The sequence below is a fragment of the Haliotis rubra genome, unplaced genomic scaffold (genome assembly GCF_003918875.1).
Source record: "Haliotis rubra isolate DU_JTF1 unplaced genomic scaffold, ASM391887v1 Scf24, whole genome shotgun sequence".
Taxonomy (NCBI): Eukaryota; Metazoa; Mollusca; class Gastropoda; order Lepetellida; family Haliotidae; genus Haliotis; species Haliotis rubra.
The window spans coordinates 2,032,053-2,052,091 of NW_025766447.1; the positions used below are offsets into that span (position 1 = coordinate 2,032,053).

Below are 20,039 nucleotides of genomic sequence, written 5' to 3' on the forward strand. Positions count from 1 at the left end.
GTACATAAGGTGTGTGACGTACATGTTTGTGGTGTTGGTGTACATAAGGTATGAGACGCACATGTTTGTGATGGTGATGTACGTGCATAAGGTATGAGACGCACATGTTTGTGATGGTGATGTACATAACCTGTGTGACGTACGTGTTTGTGATGGCGATGTACATAATGTATGTGGCGTACATGTTTGTGATGCTGATGTACATAACCTGTCTGACGTACATGTTTGTGACGGTGATGTACATAACCTGTGTGACGTCCATGTTTGTGATGGTGATGTACATAAGCAGTGTGCCGTACGTGTTTGTGATGGTGATGTACATAAGCCGTGTGACGTACATGTTTGTGATGGTGATGTACATAACGGTGTGTGATGACGTACATGTTTGTGATGGTGATGTACATAAGGTGTGTGACGTACATGTTTGTGATGGTGATGTACATAACCTGTGACGTACGTGTTTGTGATGGTACATGTTTGTGATGATGTACATAAGGTGTGTGACGTACATGTCTGTGATGGTGATGTACATAACCTGTGTGACGTACATGTTTGTGATGGTGATGTACATAAGGTGTGTGACGTACATGTTTGTGATGGCGATGTACATAAGGTGTGTGACGTACATGTTTGTGATGGTGATGTACATAAGGTGTGTGACGTACATGTTTGTGATGGTGATGTACATAAGGTGTGTGACGTACATGTTTGTGATGGTGATGTACATAACCTGTGTGACGTACATGTTTGTGATGGTGATGTACATAAGGTATGTGACGTACATGTTTGTGATGGCGATGTACATAAGGTATGTGACGTACGTGTTTGTGAGGGTGATGTACATAAGGTGTGTGACGTACGTGTTTGTGATGGTGATGTACATAATGTATGTGACGTACATGTTTGTGATGGTCATGTACATTATGTATGTGACGTACGTGTTTGTGATGGTGATGTACATAAGGTGTGTGACGTACGTGTTTGTGATGGTCATGTACATAAGGTGTGTGACGTACATGTTTGTGCTTTTTATCATTCCAGGTATTAGATGATCTACACGACCATCTATATGGACAAACTGCGTCTTTCCCACGTGTCAGCTAATTTGTTCTCGGTCTTAGCAAACAAAGACAACTTTGTTGTATAGACTAACCTGTACATTTACATCGAGTTCTGTTTCCTATGACTATGCATATGCTCCTGATTGCTTCTGTCTCGTTAAGTAAATAACAAAGTAAGCAAACCTAAACAGCTAGTAGATACAGCATGAAACAAATCTGCCGTTTTGCTTAAGTTGTACAAAGGACAAAACTTTTCTCTTTCTTTTTACATGATTTCGTCTCACAGTACATTTCCTGGCTGACAGACATTCGAAACTGTCGTGGTTTAAAGAACATAGGTGTCACATCCTAACTATAATGACCGAAAGATTTTGTGTGATATGCTATGGAATGTAGTATAATACCGTAATAACGGAGTGTGGTATACTACCTCAATGGTGGAACTTGATTTAATACCGTAATAACGGAGTGTGGTGTATTACCTTAGTAACGAAATAGCGTATAATACATTAATGAAGGACAATGAAATCCTACCTTAATGACTTGCTCCTCGTCACGGATGTGTGGCTCACTACGCTGAGACCTCTCCCTCACTGATAGAAACAACCACTGTGTCACTACCTGCTGGCCCAACCGTGCAGCTGACCATCAACACCAGTGTATGGGTACATGCGTCCTATACAGGCAGCTCAGACTGACCTATGTGGGGACCCTGTAACCTGTCTCCACAGCTTGGAGACCACAGCAACAGAAGTACGTATCTTGTTGATTCAGCTTTTTGTCTTAACTAGATAAAGTCCACGTTATTCCCAGTCTGTATGCTGTGTCGCTGACTCTCACCGACATGCAGGGATAAAGCCGCGGTGCCCGCATTCAGACTCAACTGTGTACACGCAGCCATTGTTCTACCTGCCATTAAAGTGAACCACAGGATGAACGTCAGCACGCCTGTCGCAGTTAGAACAAAAGTACATGGACCCACGCTCTAAACCTGATATAGCCGATATAAAATTAAAATTGTTTTCTGAAGTGGTCAGCTCCAATCGCCATGTGTGTCAATAGTCTATGTTTAGAGGGGACAGGTGCGTGTTCGGCACGCGAGGTTGATACTCAGGACGTAAATATATAACAGTACTGCTTGTTTCACTATTTCATCTTGGTGTACTATAATAAGGCCATCTATCAGTACAGCAGTGTTGTCACTCCAGCACGTGACTTTAAGTCGGTACTAAGTGGGTAAAAATGTTGGATAATCTCTATTTCCATGTGAGTTTGATTTGATCAGAAAGTACAAACATATTTAGAAAGGTCATGAATACCTCGGTGGAAAATAGGAATCATCTTTAAATTACCTCTTTTTCATTTTAAGACAAGCGCTTAAACATGACTAAGAAGCGTTATATATACATACACACACTGTTTGGTATGATAGTGCATGGGCCAACACGTTTGGTTTAATTAGACAGAATGTCGGATTACACAGAGTCCACTTCATCTCGAATGAATGGAATATTGTGTTGAAATACCAGCTTAAAAGGTCAACATCTGCTTAGTTTCCATTATCTGTTGTGCAGCGTATCGTTATCATAACAAATAATTATGATAAAATATGATAAAAAAACAAATCTGTATTTCTCTCTCTGGACTGATTCTTATCAGTTTTCAGTCCAGGTGTGGGTGGTGCTTCTGTTTGTTCTATTAAAGTTCAAGGCCAGTCTACATGGCCAGGATGCAGTGTTGAACAAGGTGGAGATGATCTGACATGTGGTTTGGGGCGTTCTGGACACGCGGCTAGGGTAGTCATGTTGTTAAATCACTCGTCCCAACAACCAGGGTCAATTCCTCTCTTGGGTGTAGTGTAGTTAACAAATGCGTAAACGTATACCCACTCACTCAATTTATCACACGGTTTTGATGCATATATAAGTGCAAAGGAGAATGTACACTCTTTAAACATCGGTTTGACCAAAAAATTACATTATCAAAACGTTAATAGGATTAAAAAAATGTCGCCGAAACTGCAAACTTGTCCAAACCACAGCTTTGATACATGTATCAGGTGCATTACAATGGAGAAAACATGCCGTGTTTGTTTTGTTTTTCACCACCACCAAACGTATGTACACTTTCTTTTGTCCGTCAATATAGTTAGTTACGCCATAGAGATATCACAGTGGACAACAATGTAGAACCCGGTATGAGTGAGCGCATTGTCAGATGTGCAAAGCCACCACTCACATATGTTATATATCTTTATTATGCTACTTTCAATATTTAGGCCCCTGGCAACAAAACATGATTACTTTTATGAAGCATATACTCTGACCAGAGATACATACAACAGTAGTGAGGGAATCATACTCCGGGGAAAGTGGACTACTGTGGACTGACTTTGAACCTCAGTGACATATTCACCCACACACGATCATTATTTGTCTTTGCTCGAAACAGTGTTCGCCGAGCTGCACCTTTACAGCCTGTAAGTCGATGAATGGTTTGAAAAATCAACCATGTTTTGTAACAATTTCCCGGAGCCCGCTGTGTCGACATATCCCTTTGACACCTCCATAACCCACTGTGAAACGACATGTCAAACCAACCTGCCATGTGTGGTCTGCTGTGATCTAAAAACGCTGAAGTCACGGCACCGATGTGGGCAGGGAAACTTGTTAACGGGGCACGTATTTCACGGGTAACAGTTGGCTGTACCACGTGTCTGTGTCTTGGCATGCAGTGTGAATATCGTTAAACACACCATGCGTGTGTCCCAAACATGCACATCACACAGTCTATGACAACATGTATCATAGGGTCGATACCAACATATATCACATGGTCGTTGCCAAAATATATCAAACAGTCGTTGTCAACATATATCACAAAAACAATGCCAACATACATCACACGGTTGTTGTCAACATACATCACACAATCGATGACAACGTATATCTCACGGTCGTTGCCAACATACATCACACAATCGATGACAACATATATCACACAATCGACGACAACATACATCACACAATCGATGACAACATATGCCCACAATCGATGACAACATACATCACACAATCACAACATACATCACACAATCGATGACAACATACATCACACAATCGATGACAACATACATCACACAATCAATGACAACATACATCACACAATCAATGACAACATACATCACACAATCAATGACAACATACATCACACAATCAATGACAACATACATCACACAATCAATGACAACATACATCACACAATCAATGACAACATACATCACACAATCGATGACAACATACATCACACAATCGATGACAACATACATCACACAATCGATGACAACATACATCACACAATCGATGACAACATACATCACACAATCGATGACAACATACATCACACAATCAATCAATGACAACATACATCACACAATCAATGACAACATACATCACACAATCGATGACAACATACATCACACAATCGATGACAACATACATCACACAGTCGATGACAACATACATCACACAATCGATGACAACATACATCACACAATCGATGACAACATACATCACACAATCGATGACAACATACATCACACAATCGATGACAACATACATCACACAATCGATGACAACATACATCACACAATCGATGACAACATACATCACACAATCGATGACAACATATATCACACAATCGATGACAACATACATCACACAATCGATGACAACATACATCACACAATCGATGATGACATACATCACACAATCACAAAACATAATGACAACAACATACATCACAACATACAACAATCGATGACAACATACATCACACAATCGATGCCAACATATATCACACAATCGATGACAACATATATCACACAATCGATGACAACATACATCACACAATCGATGACAACATACATCACACAATCAATGACAACATACATCACAAGGTCATTGTGAACAACTGCTGTATTACGGGGACTTAAAACTTATTTATACGCACAAACCAGTTGAAATCTTTTTCTATTTTGTTAAAAAAATAAACAACTAAATGATATTCGAGAGACACCCCCTGTACCAGTATTGATCAGACGAGGCCTCGTGTTTAATAAATAACAACACACATATTATACAATAATAATAATAATAAAGTGTAGAAATTTGCGTATCACAGGAAACGTCTCAGTTGGACACATATATACGTTCGTAATACTGAACGTCTGAAACGAAAGTTTTGGCATTATAATACTAATGATCAAATCCGAAAATAGGCATGCCGTGTGCGTTGGTGTAAGACGTCGCCGCAGTCTTTCTTCCATGCTATACAGAAGGATCTGAAGTAACGCAAAACACAGACATGAGAATCTCTGTGGCAACAAACTTAATGATTTCAGGCGCTGTCACCGTATTCAGACATACGTTACCATGGCAACGGTAAGACTACAGTCACCTACATTGAGCAGCCCACCGTCAGTACAATGCACCACAAAGGACAGGGCGCTGGAGATTTTGTTTGAACATTGATTAGGCTTGACAGAATATAACATGGTCCTATGTCATTGGATAACAACTATTAGCGGTGACTGCCCATGCATGGATACAGAAACTTCAGAAACACCTCACATTTGAGGGTTTCACTTCTTCTTCTTTTTCTTCTTTCCTCCTTTCTTCCCTGATTTTTTTCCGCCCTTTTTGCTACCAGATTTTTTAGAGTCTTTTCCTCCCTTTTTAGAAGGACTTTTGCTGCGACTCTTATCAGCTGCACTCCCTCTCCCCTTCCCCTTCTCCCCAGTCTCCTCCTGGGGGGGTCGGGGCACGTACTCCACACGCACGCCTTGGCATCTTTTCTGAACAAACATCATTAGGATATACATAACATGGAACTTTAAGAATAACACTTTACTCCCCTCACAAAGTAACACTTTACTCCCCTCACAAAGTAACACTTTACTCCCCTCACATAGTAACACTTTATTCTGCTCACATAGTAACACTTTACTCCGCTCTCATAGTAACACTTTACTCAGCTCACATAGTAACACTTTACTCCGCTCTCATAGTAACACTTTACTCCGCTCACATAGTAACACTTTACTCTCTCACACAGTAACACTTTACTCCGCTCTCATAGTAACACTTTACTCCACTCACATAGTAACACTTTACTCCGCTCACATAGTAACACTTTACTCCGTAACACTTTTAACTCAACTCCTCATAGTAACACTTTACTCCGCTCACATAGTAACACTTTACTCCCTCTCACAAAGTAACACTTTTACTCCCTCACATAGTAACACTTTACTCCCTCACATAGTAACACTTTTACTTCCTCACATAGTAACACTTTACTCCGCTCACATAGTAACACTTTACTCCGCTCTCATAGTAACACTTTACTCAGCTCACATAGTAACACTTTACTCCGCTCTCATAGTAACACTTTACTCCGCTCACATAGTAACACTTTACTCCCTCACACAGTAACACTTTACTCCGCTCTCATAGTAACACTTTACTCCACTCACATAGTAACACTTTACTCCGCTCACAAAGTAACACTTTACTCCCCTCACAAAGTAACACTTTACTCCCCTCACATAGTAACACTTTACTCCCTCACACAGTGACACTTTACTCCCCACACATAGTAACACTTTACCCCCCTCACATAGTAACACTTTACTCCACACACATAGTAACACTTTACTTCCCACACATAGTAACACTTTACTCCATCACATAGTAACATTTTACTCCGCTCACATAGTAACACTTTACTCTGCTCTCACAGTAACACTTTACTCCCCTAACATAGTAACACTTTACACCCTCACACAGTAAGACTTTACTCCCCCCACATAGTAACACGTTACTCCCCTCATATAGTGACACTTTACTCCCCACACATAGTAACACTTTACACCGCTCACATAGTAACACTTTACTCCGCTCACATAGTAACACTTTACTCTGCCCTCACAGTAACACTTTACTCCGCTCACATAGTAACACTTTACTCCCCATAAAGTGACACTTTACTCCCCCACATAGTAACACTTTACTCCCCTCATATAGTGACACTTTACTCCCCTCACATAGTGACACTTTACTCCCCCACATAGTAACACTTTACTCCCCACATAGTAACACTTTACTCCCCCACATAGTAACACGTTACTCCCCTCATATAGTAACACTTTACTCCCCTCATATAGTGACACTTTGCTCCCCCCACATAGTAACACTTTACTCCCCCCACATAGTAACACTTTACTCCCCTCATATAGTGACACTTTACTCCCCCCACATAGTAACACTTTACTCCCCCCACATAGTAACACTTTACTCCCCTCATATAGTGACACTTTACTCCCCCCACATAGTAACACTTTACTCCCCTCATATAGTGACACTTTACTCCCCACACATAGTAACACTTTACTCTCTGATATAGTGACATTTATATTCTTCTCACATAGTAACACTTATGCTCCCCTCACCTGGTTGCACCTGCGACACTTGCCCGGCTCGAACATCTCCCCATAGAAGTCCCCTCGCAGACATTCCTTGCAGAAGCGGGTTCCACACCATTTACACTGGTAGGTCTGCCACACAACAAACGAGCAATAAAAAAACTTACAATATATTCAGAAATGCTGGAATTCAAGAACAAAGTAAAATCGTACTGTAAAAATTCTTAATTTAGTTCGTTCAGCCAAAATATCCTTCGCGAAGTTTATTGATAACGGCGAAGTGTTACTGAGAACTACAGTGCGTCATAGGAATAAAGGAATGTGGCCACCTCGAACTGTTCATTGTTTAAAGTTTTTGTGTATTATGAAAGCTGGGGTAGCGTTCACATGAACTGATCGATGTAATCGATAAACTCGGGTTGTTCGTCACGCAGAGCCTGAGGGTGTGGGTTGGTGGTATGGCCTATATCTATGCTGCGACCATTTACACCAGGAACTTACTGCCAGGAGTGAGTGAGTTAGTGCGTGAATGCGTTAATGATTAAGTCATATACTGTCAAGTATGCGAGTCGCGAGTGAATGAGATATATTGCCAGTTAGTGAGTGAGTGAGTGAGGGAGGCAGTGAGTGAGAGATATTGCCAGTTAGTGATTGAGTGAGGGAGGGGGGGCAGTGAGTGAGATATATTGCAAGTTAGTTAGTGAGTGAGTGAGGGAGGGAGGCAGTGAGTGAGATATTGCCAGTTAGTGAGTGAGGGAGGGAGGCAGTGAGTGAGATATATTGCCAGTTAGTGAGTGAGGGAGGGAGGGAGGCAGTGAGTGAGAGATATTGCCAGTTAGTGAGTGAGGGAGGGAGGGAGGCAGTGAGAGAGATATTGCCAGTTAGTGAGGGAGTGAGTGAGGGAGGGAGGCAGTGAGAGAGATATTGCCAGTTAGTGAGTGAGTGAGGGAGGGAGGAAGGCAGTGAGTGAGAGATATTGCCAGTTAGTGAGTGAGGGAGGGAGGCAGTGAGTGAGAGATATTGCCAGTTAGTTAGTGAGTGAGTGAGGGAGGGAGGCAGTGAGTGAGAGATATTGCCAGTGAGTGAGTGAGTGAGGGAGGCAGTGAGTGAGAGATATTGCCAGTTAGTAAGTGAGTGAGGGAGGCAGTGAGTGAGAGATATTGCCAGTTAGTGAGTGAGGGAGGGAGGCAGTGAGTGAGAGATATTGCCAGTTAGTTAGTGAGTGGGTGAGGGAGGGAGGCAGTGAGTGAGAGATATTGCCAGTTAGTGAGTGAGTGAGGGAGGGAGGCAGTGAGTGAGATATATTGCCAGTTAGTGAGTGAGTGAGGGAGGGAGGCAGTGAGTGAGAGATATTGCCAGTTAGTGAGTGAGTGAGGGAGGGAGGCAGTGAGTGAGAGATATTGCCAGGTGTATGTGCTGTGAGTGAGGAAGGATATAACGCCAGGACCGACGAGTCAGGGAGGTACATATTATCAAGTGTGGGTGTGTTATGCGTGTGTGTTTGTATTTTCCAAGAGAATTAGTGTTATATAAGTGTTAATAAAGATAAACTGACAGAAGGGAGCGAGTGAATGCGTGATTGGTATATTTCCAGAAGTGAGTGGGAACAATGACAGTGGGATAACATGCTTGTTTCTTATGACCCTTTATCTCTCAGCCAAATAAAGCATGTCTTCATACATGTAGCTATACCTTACCACAGGTCCACTATAGGCAAGTATTAAGGGAAAGGCACAACCAGTAGCGTACAATGCATGGGCGGATCCAGGAATTTTTAAAGGAGGGGGTTCAGGGGGGTCGAACACCCAACCACCCCTCCCCCTCCCCCATTGGCTCCGCCAACGCAAAAAAGAAATCTTCAATGTAATCTTAAGTCATTTTCAGGGGTGGGTGGGTGTCGAACCCCCTGAACCCCCCCTCTGGATCCGCCACTGCAATGGTATCGATGTCAGTTTAATAGTTTACTTGTCAGCAATATAGATCCTGGTCATGACATGGTCAATTGCAGCTGATCGACAGTTCGATTGCTGGTTACACCCCTCTTTCGCACACCTCCCTAAATTAGCCATACACCGGGGCACGCTAAACTGTCCTTGTGTCAAAGTACGGTATCGTATATAACAGTCATCAACTCAACTACTTTAGATGTTTTGTTACTGTAAAATATATGTAATACAAGTCTTGGTCAAACAGCACTGTGCTAGGAGATGCCTTGCGTGCAGAGTCTCATCGTCCTGGCAATCAGTGCCGGAGTGTGACCCGTCAGTGACGGGTGACTGGCGATAGTGTGATAACACGATTATAACACATGGGTATATCCGCCATAATCGGCTGACTCACCGTGCTCGTCGTCGTACATCCCCACCGACACATCCTCAACGCTGTTGTTGCCTTGCCGTTCTACTGCCGTATTATGACATATTTCACCATCATGTCGAATCAGTGTTCCTTTCACCCCGACATGACTTGAACTGTATTGATCCAATATGGCGTCCCAGCGTCGGGCGTTGCTAAGGGGTGACAAAGCGCGTGTTGACAGAAAAGCTCTCGGTACAATATGAGTGGCAGTCACGACTAAAGCCGGGTTATGACTTCTAATAGTCTGCCTGTCATGCTGGAGTGTGTGTATGTGTAATGATAGAGAGAGAATTTGATAACAATGTGTTCTATGATTCACGTGTACTGAATGGCTATATACACCTGGGGGCCCAACGCGCCCCTTTCACTTGTAAGTCAGTATTCACACAGCGACCTCTGTTGTTATATCTAAACTCTACTAAGATTAGTTTGTTAGGCGAGAACTAGAATGTTTGATGACACAAGAACGGCTACTGAAACTCCGTTATTAAGTGTTTTGTTTGTTTATTGATTACAGCAGCACTCTCCAATATTCCAGCTATATGGCGGCGGTCTGGAAATAATCGAGTCTGTACCACACAATTCAGTGGTCAACATCATGAGCATCGATCTACGCAACTGTCATACGATGACATGTGTCAACCAAGTCAGCGATCCTGACCACCCTAGCCCGTTAGTCGCCTCTTACGACAGGCAAGGGTTGGTCAAGATCAGTTCTAACCCAGAGTTACAAAAACATATTAAGGCAGTGTCACAGGTTTATCAGAGACCCGTGAAGATCCCGGTTAGAATATGTCCTCAGGAACCCCTGCATGTCGTAAGACTAACGGGATCGGGTGATCAGACTGTCTTTGCTGAGGCATGATATCGTATTTACAATTGTGTAAACCAGTCATTGAATTATCTAATCCAGACTCCGTTATTCACATACATCCGTCAGTAGCTGGAATATTCCCGAGTGTAATACATCACTAACAATCTCAGTCGACTGTGTTTTATATTGTTGGCGCATAACATGCATGTGCGAGTCAACACAATCAGGATTTACTTGATATCCACGTACACCACTGTAGAGGATAGCTGCGTTGTTTTAACATTACGTGCACAATGATTGTGACTTGCAAATCACTTTTCATTGGTTTTATTTTTCAAAATAGCCCAAAGCACCAGGTGAGTATTTTCTTTTGTATACGTCATGCAGTTTATATATATGACGTCATGCATGATAAGTTACGATGACGACAAAGATAATGAAATACCTTACACCTGTTGCTGGGCTCATAAGCTGAGCGCTTTCTGTAGATGTGGTTGCTTGGAAAAGTTGGATCACTAACACTCATGTTCTACTTATAAACCCAGTGGTTTGACAGGTGTCGGAAATGCGATTTACGAGTATGTCAAAGAAATATAAAGCACCGTATTTTCAAAGAAAGAAATAGCTACCTAATGTTACAATCACAGCCATCGATCATCTCAAGGTCATCAAGTTCTTAGTTTGTTTAACAAGGGAGATATTGCTTAGGAGATGTAACTTCTTTATAACACAAGAATACGACGTTTCAGAGACAAGTGCTTGAGTACGGCGTCAGTCTCTACACCGAAACGTCGCATTCTTTGTAAAAAATATTTGCTGATCTATAGAACTGTCTTCCTTGTTCATATTTCTTCCTTGTTCATAGTACCAACCTTTTATGGAAATGGTAAACATAAATGGTGAACAGGACCATATATAATGACTGCGAGAAGTAAGTAAGATCATTTTGAACACTGCTTTATATCTTTCGACATTAAATGTGTTCACCTGCGCTTGAAAATGTAGAAATATAATTAGTCCTCATCTCCTCCCTTCACTTGAATCAATCTGACTGATATTTCTTTGGTCGCAACCAGTAATTACGCACTCAGTAGATGAACAGTGTACATTAATCCTATTTTGTGACACATTTTATGAGTAATACCATAAACCATGTGCTTACGGCACACCATTAATCAGTGATCCAGAACTCCTAATCCCCCAGCTGGTCATGTTGCTACGGTCAAACATTAAACCCGCTCACAGACTGGCAAGATTGTTAGCCCCGGTTATCGTGAGTTTCATTGTCTTGCTATATGATTCATAAAAGTGAAAAAGTATATATGATGAAAGAATCGACTGGAACAAATAATCAGATGTAAAACATACATGTATATTTTTATTTCAGCATGACAAACTTGACAACTGCATACAGTAACAATCTTAGTGTATTTCATTACCGGATTCGTCTTCCGCGGGACTGGATCTATCTATAAACATATATGGCGGTGCGGATGATGAACGGCACACTGTATACCAGAGTTCGGTTTCCACCCATCTCTACAGATGATCATGAGTGAGTGAATAAAGTTTCACGCCGCTTTTAGCAATATTTCCGCAATATCACGGCGGGGGACACCAGAAATGAGCTCCACACATTGTATCCATGTGGGGAATCGAACCCGGGCCTTCGGCGTGACGAACGAACGCTTTAACCACTCGTCTACCCATCCGCCCCAGAGGATTATGAAGTCTTTCACGTAATGAATGAAGTTCGGTAATGAAAGGATGGCATAGTTTGGGTCTGACATCAGTCGATGGTGAACGGGTATTTTGTGGGTATTCTCTGATTATTTGTTTTAAAAACTCGAGAAACATCAACTTTGTTTATCGGTCTGTTGATTCACATCGACTGCTACCAATAAGTTATTCACATTCCACTGTGACGAAAAAGAATCTATTTATTCAATTTTAAGAAGGTATATCTTATGTCAATCAGTTATACTACACAGACCATATATGCAATGTATCCATGGGGACAGCAGCAAGTTCCAGAAATGTATGGCTAAGAGACCAATTAACTCTACCTTTAATAACACAAAAAGAGCAATTATTGAAGTATCAACGAAAAGGACGCCGTGCACACAAGAGGAAAGATTTACGCTGCCACTTTCGGTTCAAACTTCACATTACATTACGTAAAAGGGTATTATGACGTATTTTTAAAGTTTGTGATGCTGTATTCTAAAGGTAGGCCCGAATATGTTTGCCCGGTTAACTTTGCAAACGTTTCATTCTGTTGCTGTAACTTAGTGAAAGAGGCGGAGAGAGTTGAGATTAGCTGAAATGACTGAACATACATCGCAAGTCGAAAAAAGACGTCACAATGAAACTGACGTCATAAAGGCCGTCTCAAGGCAACATGACGTCACATGTCAAAGCAAGTCACGTTGTTATTTCAACTGAAAGATTTCCATTATTGATAGAGATGCCTACCAAGGATTTATATTTTGAATGAAAAATGGCTTTTATCATAAATACCGCTTTGAGATCCAGAACCAACTCTCCGCCCAGATACGATTGGTACTCCTCCAGGGAGTACACAAAGCGAAAATCAAGCTCCAGATAAACCGGATTCATTTGTTTTCTCGACTGGAAATGCTACCCTATACACGCGAAGGAAACTTCCCCTCGCGGCTCCGTCGTGGGAGTTTACCAACGTCACCTACAACAGCGATGATGATGAAGGATCACAGGATGATGATGAAGTGAAACCCCCCTGTTGACGAACATGCCCTTGATCTGTATGTCAATCGGATTCTTCTTTCGGCAACCATGAACGATGAGGGTGACACTTTTGGAATTAGTGAGTAAACGTCTCTGTCATGTTATAATCATTTTAATTGCAGTTGAAAGAAATGTCGTGAAGAGCCTTTTTCGATACTTCATATCAGACTATATACATGTACTTGTGTTCATTCATTCTGTGAGAGAAAGAGATTGACATGACCGTATTGTTTCATGATCGGTTTCTCCAAACTCAGGTGATCCATATGATGGTATCAGAGAGGAACCAACATATAAAGACAAGCCACTGTTGAAATCTGACAAGCAGGGCAGGAAGAAGAAGAAGAGTAGGAGAAGGTCAGATGGGAAGAATAATAAACCTACAGGAGAGGAAGTCGGGCCATTTCGCCTTCACCTTCCACCCGGGGACAGTTAAAGGATATGTTTCTGACGGACAGGCCTTAATCTGTATGTCACTGGATATGTACAGGTATATATGATGATGTTAAAAATAATAGATGCAGATAGAAAAACAATAATGAACTTTTACCTAGGAGAATATTTTTAATACAAATGTGTGTTTTCAGACATACCCATACAAGCTTAAAATTGACAAGGACAATAATTTTGATCGCAGTACATCGCAAGCCTATGCACAGGATCCACTTGCACAAAGCGATCTTAATTCAGTGATCGTAATTCGCACAACTGTCGCCGAGATGTATTTGTGCAAGTGGATCCAGAAAAGGAGCATATATGGATATCAGAAGGGGAAACAAATTTATCTCCTTGATATCTTTCTTTTCATAGCGCCATTGAGCAATATCTTTTGGAAATAGGCGCTCTATAAATCAATTATTATTATTATTATTATTATTATACCCTTGACATCCAACATCACGTGTAAAGTAAGGGTAAAACAGGCTAAGACCCCCATGATGATCTTGTCATATAACAAATAACTGATCAGTATGTAATGAAGCATACAACATTATGGATGACAACTTCTTGTTTATTGCAAAGAGCGACGTTCGTTGTAGATTGTTTGCTTGATAACTGTTTAGAATCTACACCGAAACTACCATCGCTCTATGCAATGAACAAAAAGTTGTCATCCATAAAGTTGTACGGGCATTACGGACTCTCCAACTTCTGGAATGCCAATGAAAGATCAACATTTGTAGACCTACAACGCAACATGGACGACCAATAAAGTTCAACTTTCTGTCCATGTGTCCAGGTCGACTGTGGTAGCGGAAGTGGAGTCCCGGGCACGCAACATGCACCAATACTTCGACTACGAGTTCCGACGGTACGACACGCTGAAGGTCAACGCTCTGAAGGATTGCTACCTCTGGCACGGTATACGATTTGACGGATCACTCGTACAATACTTTAGTTTCAATGTTTTCGTACAGAGACCACGAGACCTTCTGAACGTATAATGCGAAAACAGATGGGACTGCGATATTTCTTTGAGTAGAGATTAAAATATTGGGTCTCAGTCAGTGTCTTAATGTTTGAAGCTTTTCTTACTGTGTATCATATGTAAACATGAGATAATGTATTGCTTACAGAAAAATCCAAGCAACTGGAGAAGATCATCGATATCAAGGAAGCCGAGATTTTAGAGTTACGATTTAAAAACGACATGCTGGATGCAAGGGTATGTTCTTGATTTGTATTGTTTCATATGTATAAAGAAACTATACTGAGTCAAAATAATAAACTTCACAATTTATATTTGTAAATAAAAATATGAATTGTTATATAAGACAGTTTTCGGGTATCATAATATTAATCACCAAGTACCGACTCAAGAAAACAGTCACCACAGCACATTGAAGTCAATCCAGACATCGTGCACCCCACAACCCGTGAAGATCCGGGTTAGAATATTGATCTTCAGTAACCCATGCTTGTCGTAAGAGGCGACTAACGAGATCGGGTAGCCAGGCTCGCTGACTTGATTGACACATGTCATCGGTTCCCACTTGCGTAGATCGATGCTCATGCTGTTGATCACTGGATTGTCTGGTACAGACTCGATTATTTACAGATCGTCACCATATAGCTGGAATATTGCTGAGTGCGGCGTAAAACTAAACTCACTCACTCGTGCACCCATAATAGTGCTAAAACGTGTTTTGTACGTGCCACTGGTCACGTGATCTTATCATTGCACGTGCATTCGATGGGACATGTTCCCATCAACTGTACAAAGTGAAAAGTCACTTTAGAGCACGAACAAGGACAGCCAATTCTTATGCCACGCCTTTCGAATTAATGTGCAGCCGTTGGCATGCTGGAAGCGGGAACGTCAGTAATAGGTGACGTTGCAGGAACAATAGGGTGCAGCTGTCCGACTGTTCATGATTTACAGACTCGACTGAACAAACTGGCACCACTGCTCATCGCCCTAGGCCATGTCGACCACGTGTGGTGGGGCGCCACCATCCACTTTAAAACAGTGTTATATCAATAGTTCGATGCACAAAAATTAATCTGTTAAAAGATTCTAGGGTGCAGCTCCCCCCCCCCCCCCTGCTCCCTACGGCCCTGGTGACGTCACAGGCGGAGGACCGTCAAATTGTTACGTCACCTCCTTAATCGTCACCTCCTTAATCGTTCCTTTTGAATTTTGACGGGTACAGGAACCAGAAACGAGCTTCTAGGGGGTCGATGGCTTCTCAAACCATCCGAAACCGGCTGCGAGCTGTTCACCTTCGTGTTCGACGACCATATCGCGGAACCATTTTGACGCCATTACATAGACGACAACTCCGATGGACACAGAGAGACTGGAATCGAGTTGTCTTCAGAATCAAGATTTACCCTCAGATTCGCTTATGGTAGGATGAGAGTGTGGAGGCGACGGTGCATTCTGTGGAATTGCCCGTTCCGTAGGAATCTTAATGCTGCAGTTTACCGCGACCAGTTGCTAGCCCCCGAACTTATTCCATTCATGGCAGCACATGGTCCAGGTCTGTACTTTCAACATGACAATGGCAGACCCCATACAGCCAACTTGACCTGAAATTACCTGCAGAACGCAGGAATCAACTTTCTTGACTGGCCGTCAAGGTCACCTTATCTCAATCCAATCGAGCACATCTGGGATGCTCATGGTAAAGATCTGTGCACTCTCAGGAACCAATCACAGAATTTGCAGGATATTGGTGCTGCTTTGCAGGAACAATGGCACTGACTCCCCAATAATGTGTACACCCATCAGACAGTCCATGAGGAGGCGTTGCTTGGTAGTTGTGAACGCACGGGGAGGCCACACACGCTACTGAACGTTTGAAACATCAGATTTAATTTCTTGTGACTACCACATGGAACCGACTATTGGCATTGTGATTATTCTCACTTTATCCTATCGACCTTAACAAATAAATGATAACCACTATACCACATTCTTGTGTCCTTTCTTTTATGTATTATCTAATATATGATTGTGAAGTTTCTTGTTTGACTCAGTATAGTTTACTGGACATATAAACTGACTAGCTAAAGAAAGTAAGCATTGGAATTAGCCGGCAAGAAGTCACACACCAAACTATTGTGTATTGTCTTGTTGATGACAAGACGATGATGCGACAGAACCAGTACAACTTGAGAATTCAGCACAAACCATACAATCACGTCACACTACTTCATGACGTAATTGATTATTCGGTAAACATTGTTGATAACAAAAAAGAATCTGATTATTGAGCTGGGGTCACCAAGTCTGCATAGGTTTGATCATTTATAGGAAATTAATCATTGGGTCAGAGAAAGACCTTACATGTTCAATATCTTTGTGAAACCACAATGGAAGACGTTCTTGAAAGCAGCCGTATACAATTTCAGAATGGTGTATGTGACCTCCCTGGGTTGTCATGCAGCCAAATCCTCCATGACACGGAGATGATTTCAGGCGGGATTTGGCATCCGGTTCCACACGTCTGAGGCTAATTTCAGCTCAAAGTTTTTCGGTGGTGTCGTCACTTCCTGAGATATCCAAGTGGTCCAAACGGTGTTCTGTGGGCGACAGGTGTGGGGAACGACACGGATAGGGCAAAAGTGGAGTCAGAGTATTGTCAGTCCTGTCACCTGTTTTTACAGTGCGAAAATAATCTTCTAAATGCACGGACCTAAAGCCATCCACACGTTGGCTGGGTCTAGAGAATCGTTGCTCTAGACATTTCAAGATAAATAACAAGAGTCATCAGAAGATGACATATCCCCCGGCCCCCACATATTTGAAAGAACAAATCATCTGACAGTTACTTAAAGTCCAGCTTGATGTCTTTTTAAGTCCAAATCGTTTCCATGGAAATCATGAAAAATATAAATGCCAAAACTCTGTAAATAGCAAAAGGCACCACTTCAAAATCTGACTCATAAATCTGCCAAGTTCTATTGAAAGGTATTAAACGGTTTTCGAGTTGTGCTCCGGAAACAAAACCCACCCATCCCTTTTGGGACTAAGTCGAATCGTTTCCATGGAAACCAAAAAAAATATAAATGACAAAAATCTGTAAATAGCAAAAGGCACCAATTCAATATCTGTCTCATATATCTGCCAAATTTTGCTGAAAGATAAAGATGTTTTCGAGTTGTGCTCTGGAAACGAAGCCCACCCCTTCCTTTTGGGACTAAGTCCGAATCGTTTGGAAACCGAGAAAATAATAAATGCCAAAAATCTGCTAATAGCAAAAGGCACCACTTAAGGTTCTGTTTGATATATCTACCAAGTTTTGTTGAAAAATATTGAACGGTTCTTGAGTTATGCTCCGGAAACAAAGCCCACCCCTCCCTTTTGGGCCTAAGTCAGAATCGTTTCCATGGAAACCGGGAAAAATAAAAATGTCAAAAATCTGCAAATAGCAAAAGGTACCACTTAAGGATCTGTTTGATATATCTACCAAGTTTTGTTGAAAAATATTGAACGGTTTTTGAGTTATGCTCTGGAAACAAAATGATTACGGACGGACAGAAAGGCGGACGAGAAACGGTTTTGAGTTATGCTCTGGAAACAAAATGATTCATTATATCCCCCCACATTACATGCAGGGGGATAAAAATGTGTGTGAAAATAATATTGATCTAATTCCGATGTTTACCTTTTTTTGCTGGTCAGTTTATAATGTAAGACACAGAGTGTTAAAAATACAATCGGAGATAAGTGATCTGAGGCCAAAATATCAACACAGCTTGTCTTGAAATTCAGCTGACTTCGAATTACTGACTGGTACTTTAATATGGGAAAGAATCAGTCAAGGGTCACCAATCAGACAACCAATCACTAGCAGAGATAATATTCCGAAAATATGACATGCATCCTGGGCGCACATGCACAGACATAGTCGGCCCCTTTGCAGTTAACCGGCATGCAATTTGTCAGTTCGAAAGCAGAACTGAGACAGTATAAGAGATGTACGTGGGTACTCGGGACATTTCCATGATCCTTACCCTTGAATCCAGCTGCTGACATGTTATGTCTCTCAGTTCGAAGGTGAGCAGAAAGTGAAGCGGCAGAGGAGAGCCAACAAGAAACGTCGTAAGGCAGAAAAGACGTCGCAGTCAATGACCGATACGGTGAAAGTGACTGAGGCTGCCGATGAACGAGAATGCAACTCCCTTGCATCATAACTCTATCTTTAAAAGCAGTCTCAGGGAATTCATACCTGTTTACTTGCTGATAAAAATAGCAATGAACAGTAAAGTCTTAATATACATATGTAAATGTAAACACATCCTTATGTACATCTTTGAAATTACAAATAAATGTCAATTCACGAAATGGTGTATTTGCTTTGTTGGTCTTTAAGGCAGCACTCGGCAATATTCCGGCTTTACCACAGCAGTCTGTATATAATCGAGTCAATCCAGTGATTGACATCATGAGCACCGATATTCAATGGACCTCTCTTGACATGATCAAAGGTTTTGCTCTTCAATACAACACAACACAATAGAAAGTTATAATTTGCATGATATTTATTAAAATAATTAAATTTCCTGAATCTACAGGTAAGGATTAAATGTAACATGAATAAAATGAATAATTTACATACTGATCACCCTCAGCCTAGCTGGCAACAGTGTACTCGAAAGAACAATTAAAATGTCATCAAATAACAGGTTCAAATAGAGAACACAAGGCTGGATCAGACAGGAAAGTATGGCTGCCAACAAAGGCTACGCTCTCACAGCATTGTAGGACACTCTTATTGCAAGTATTGCTGTTAGAAAGAAGATTCCATAATGAAAATAAGGAACATCTACAGATAAATCTTAACTATTTAAAACCAGCTCGGCTCTGAAACTGTCACAGCAACAAATAAGCTGTAGTTCCAAACAATCAAATGAATTAATAATCTTCTGATTTCAAGTCATACGCAAACTGGGTCCGTTTCCTAAAGCAACAGTAGCGCTATCGCTATCCTGTGACTATCCAATTTTCAATACTTCACACTTACTACAGTTTTGGTGCTACAGGTGCATTAGGTAAGGGAACCCAGGTTTGTATGAATGGATGCATCACTAATCTATCAAAAAGCAA

At 41.5% G+C, this 20,039-nt stretch overlaps 2 protein-coding genes across 2 annotated transcripts; one reads left to right on the forward strand and one right to left on the reverse strand.

Annotated features, from left to right (window-relative positions):
• Positions 1 to 5,121: 5,121 nt before the first annotated feature.
• Positions 5,122 to 10,072, reverse strand: LOC124278558. The gene is made up of 3 exons (XM_046714286.1): positions 9,886 to 10,072; positions 7,573 to 7,677; positions 5,122 to 5,916 (listed from the first exon to the last, which is right to left on the reverse strand). The coding sequence occupies exons 1-3, from the start codon at positions 9,916 to 9,918 to the stop codon at positions 5,704 to 5,706; spliced, it is 351 nt and encodes a 116-aa protein (XP_046570242.1). The 5' UTR covers positions 9,919 to 10,072; the 3' UTR covers positions 5,122 to 5,703.
• Positions 10,073 to 13,119: 3,047 nt separating this feature from the next.
• Positions 13,120 to 19,272, forward strand: LOC124278559. Its single transcript, XM_046714287.1, has 5 exons — positions 13,120 to 13,562; positions 13,741 to 13,973; positions 14,724 to 14,845; positions 15,061 to 15,149; positions 18,983 to 19,272. Exons 2-5 carry the CDS (start codon positions 13,846 to 13,848, stop codon positions 19,124 to 19,126), a joined length of 483 nt encoding a protein of 160 aa, XP_046570243.1. The 5' UTR covers positions 13,120 to 13,562; positions 13,741 to 13,845; the 3' UTR covers positions 19,127 to 19,272.
• Positions 19,273 to 20,039: the final 767 nt, after the last annotated feature.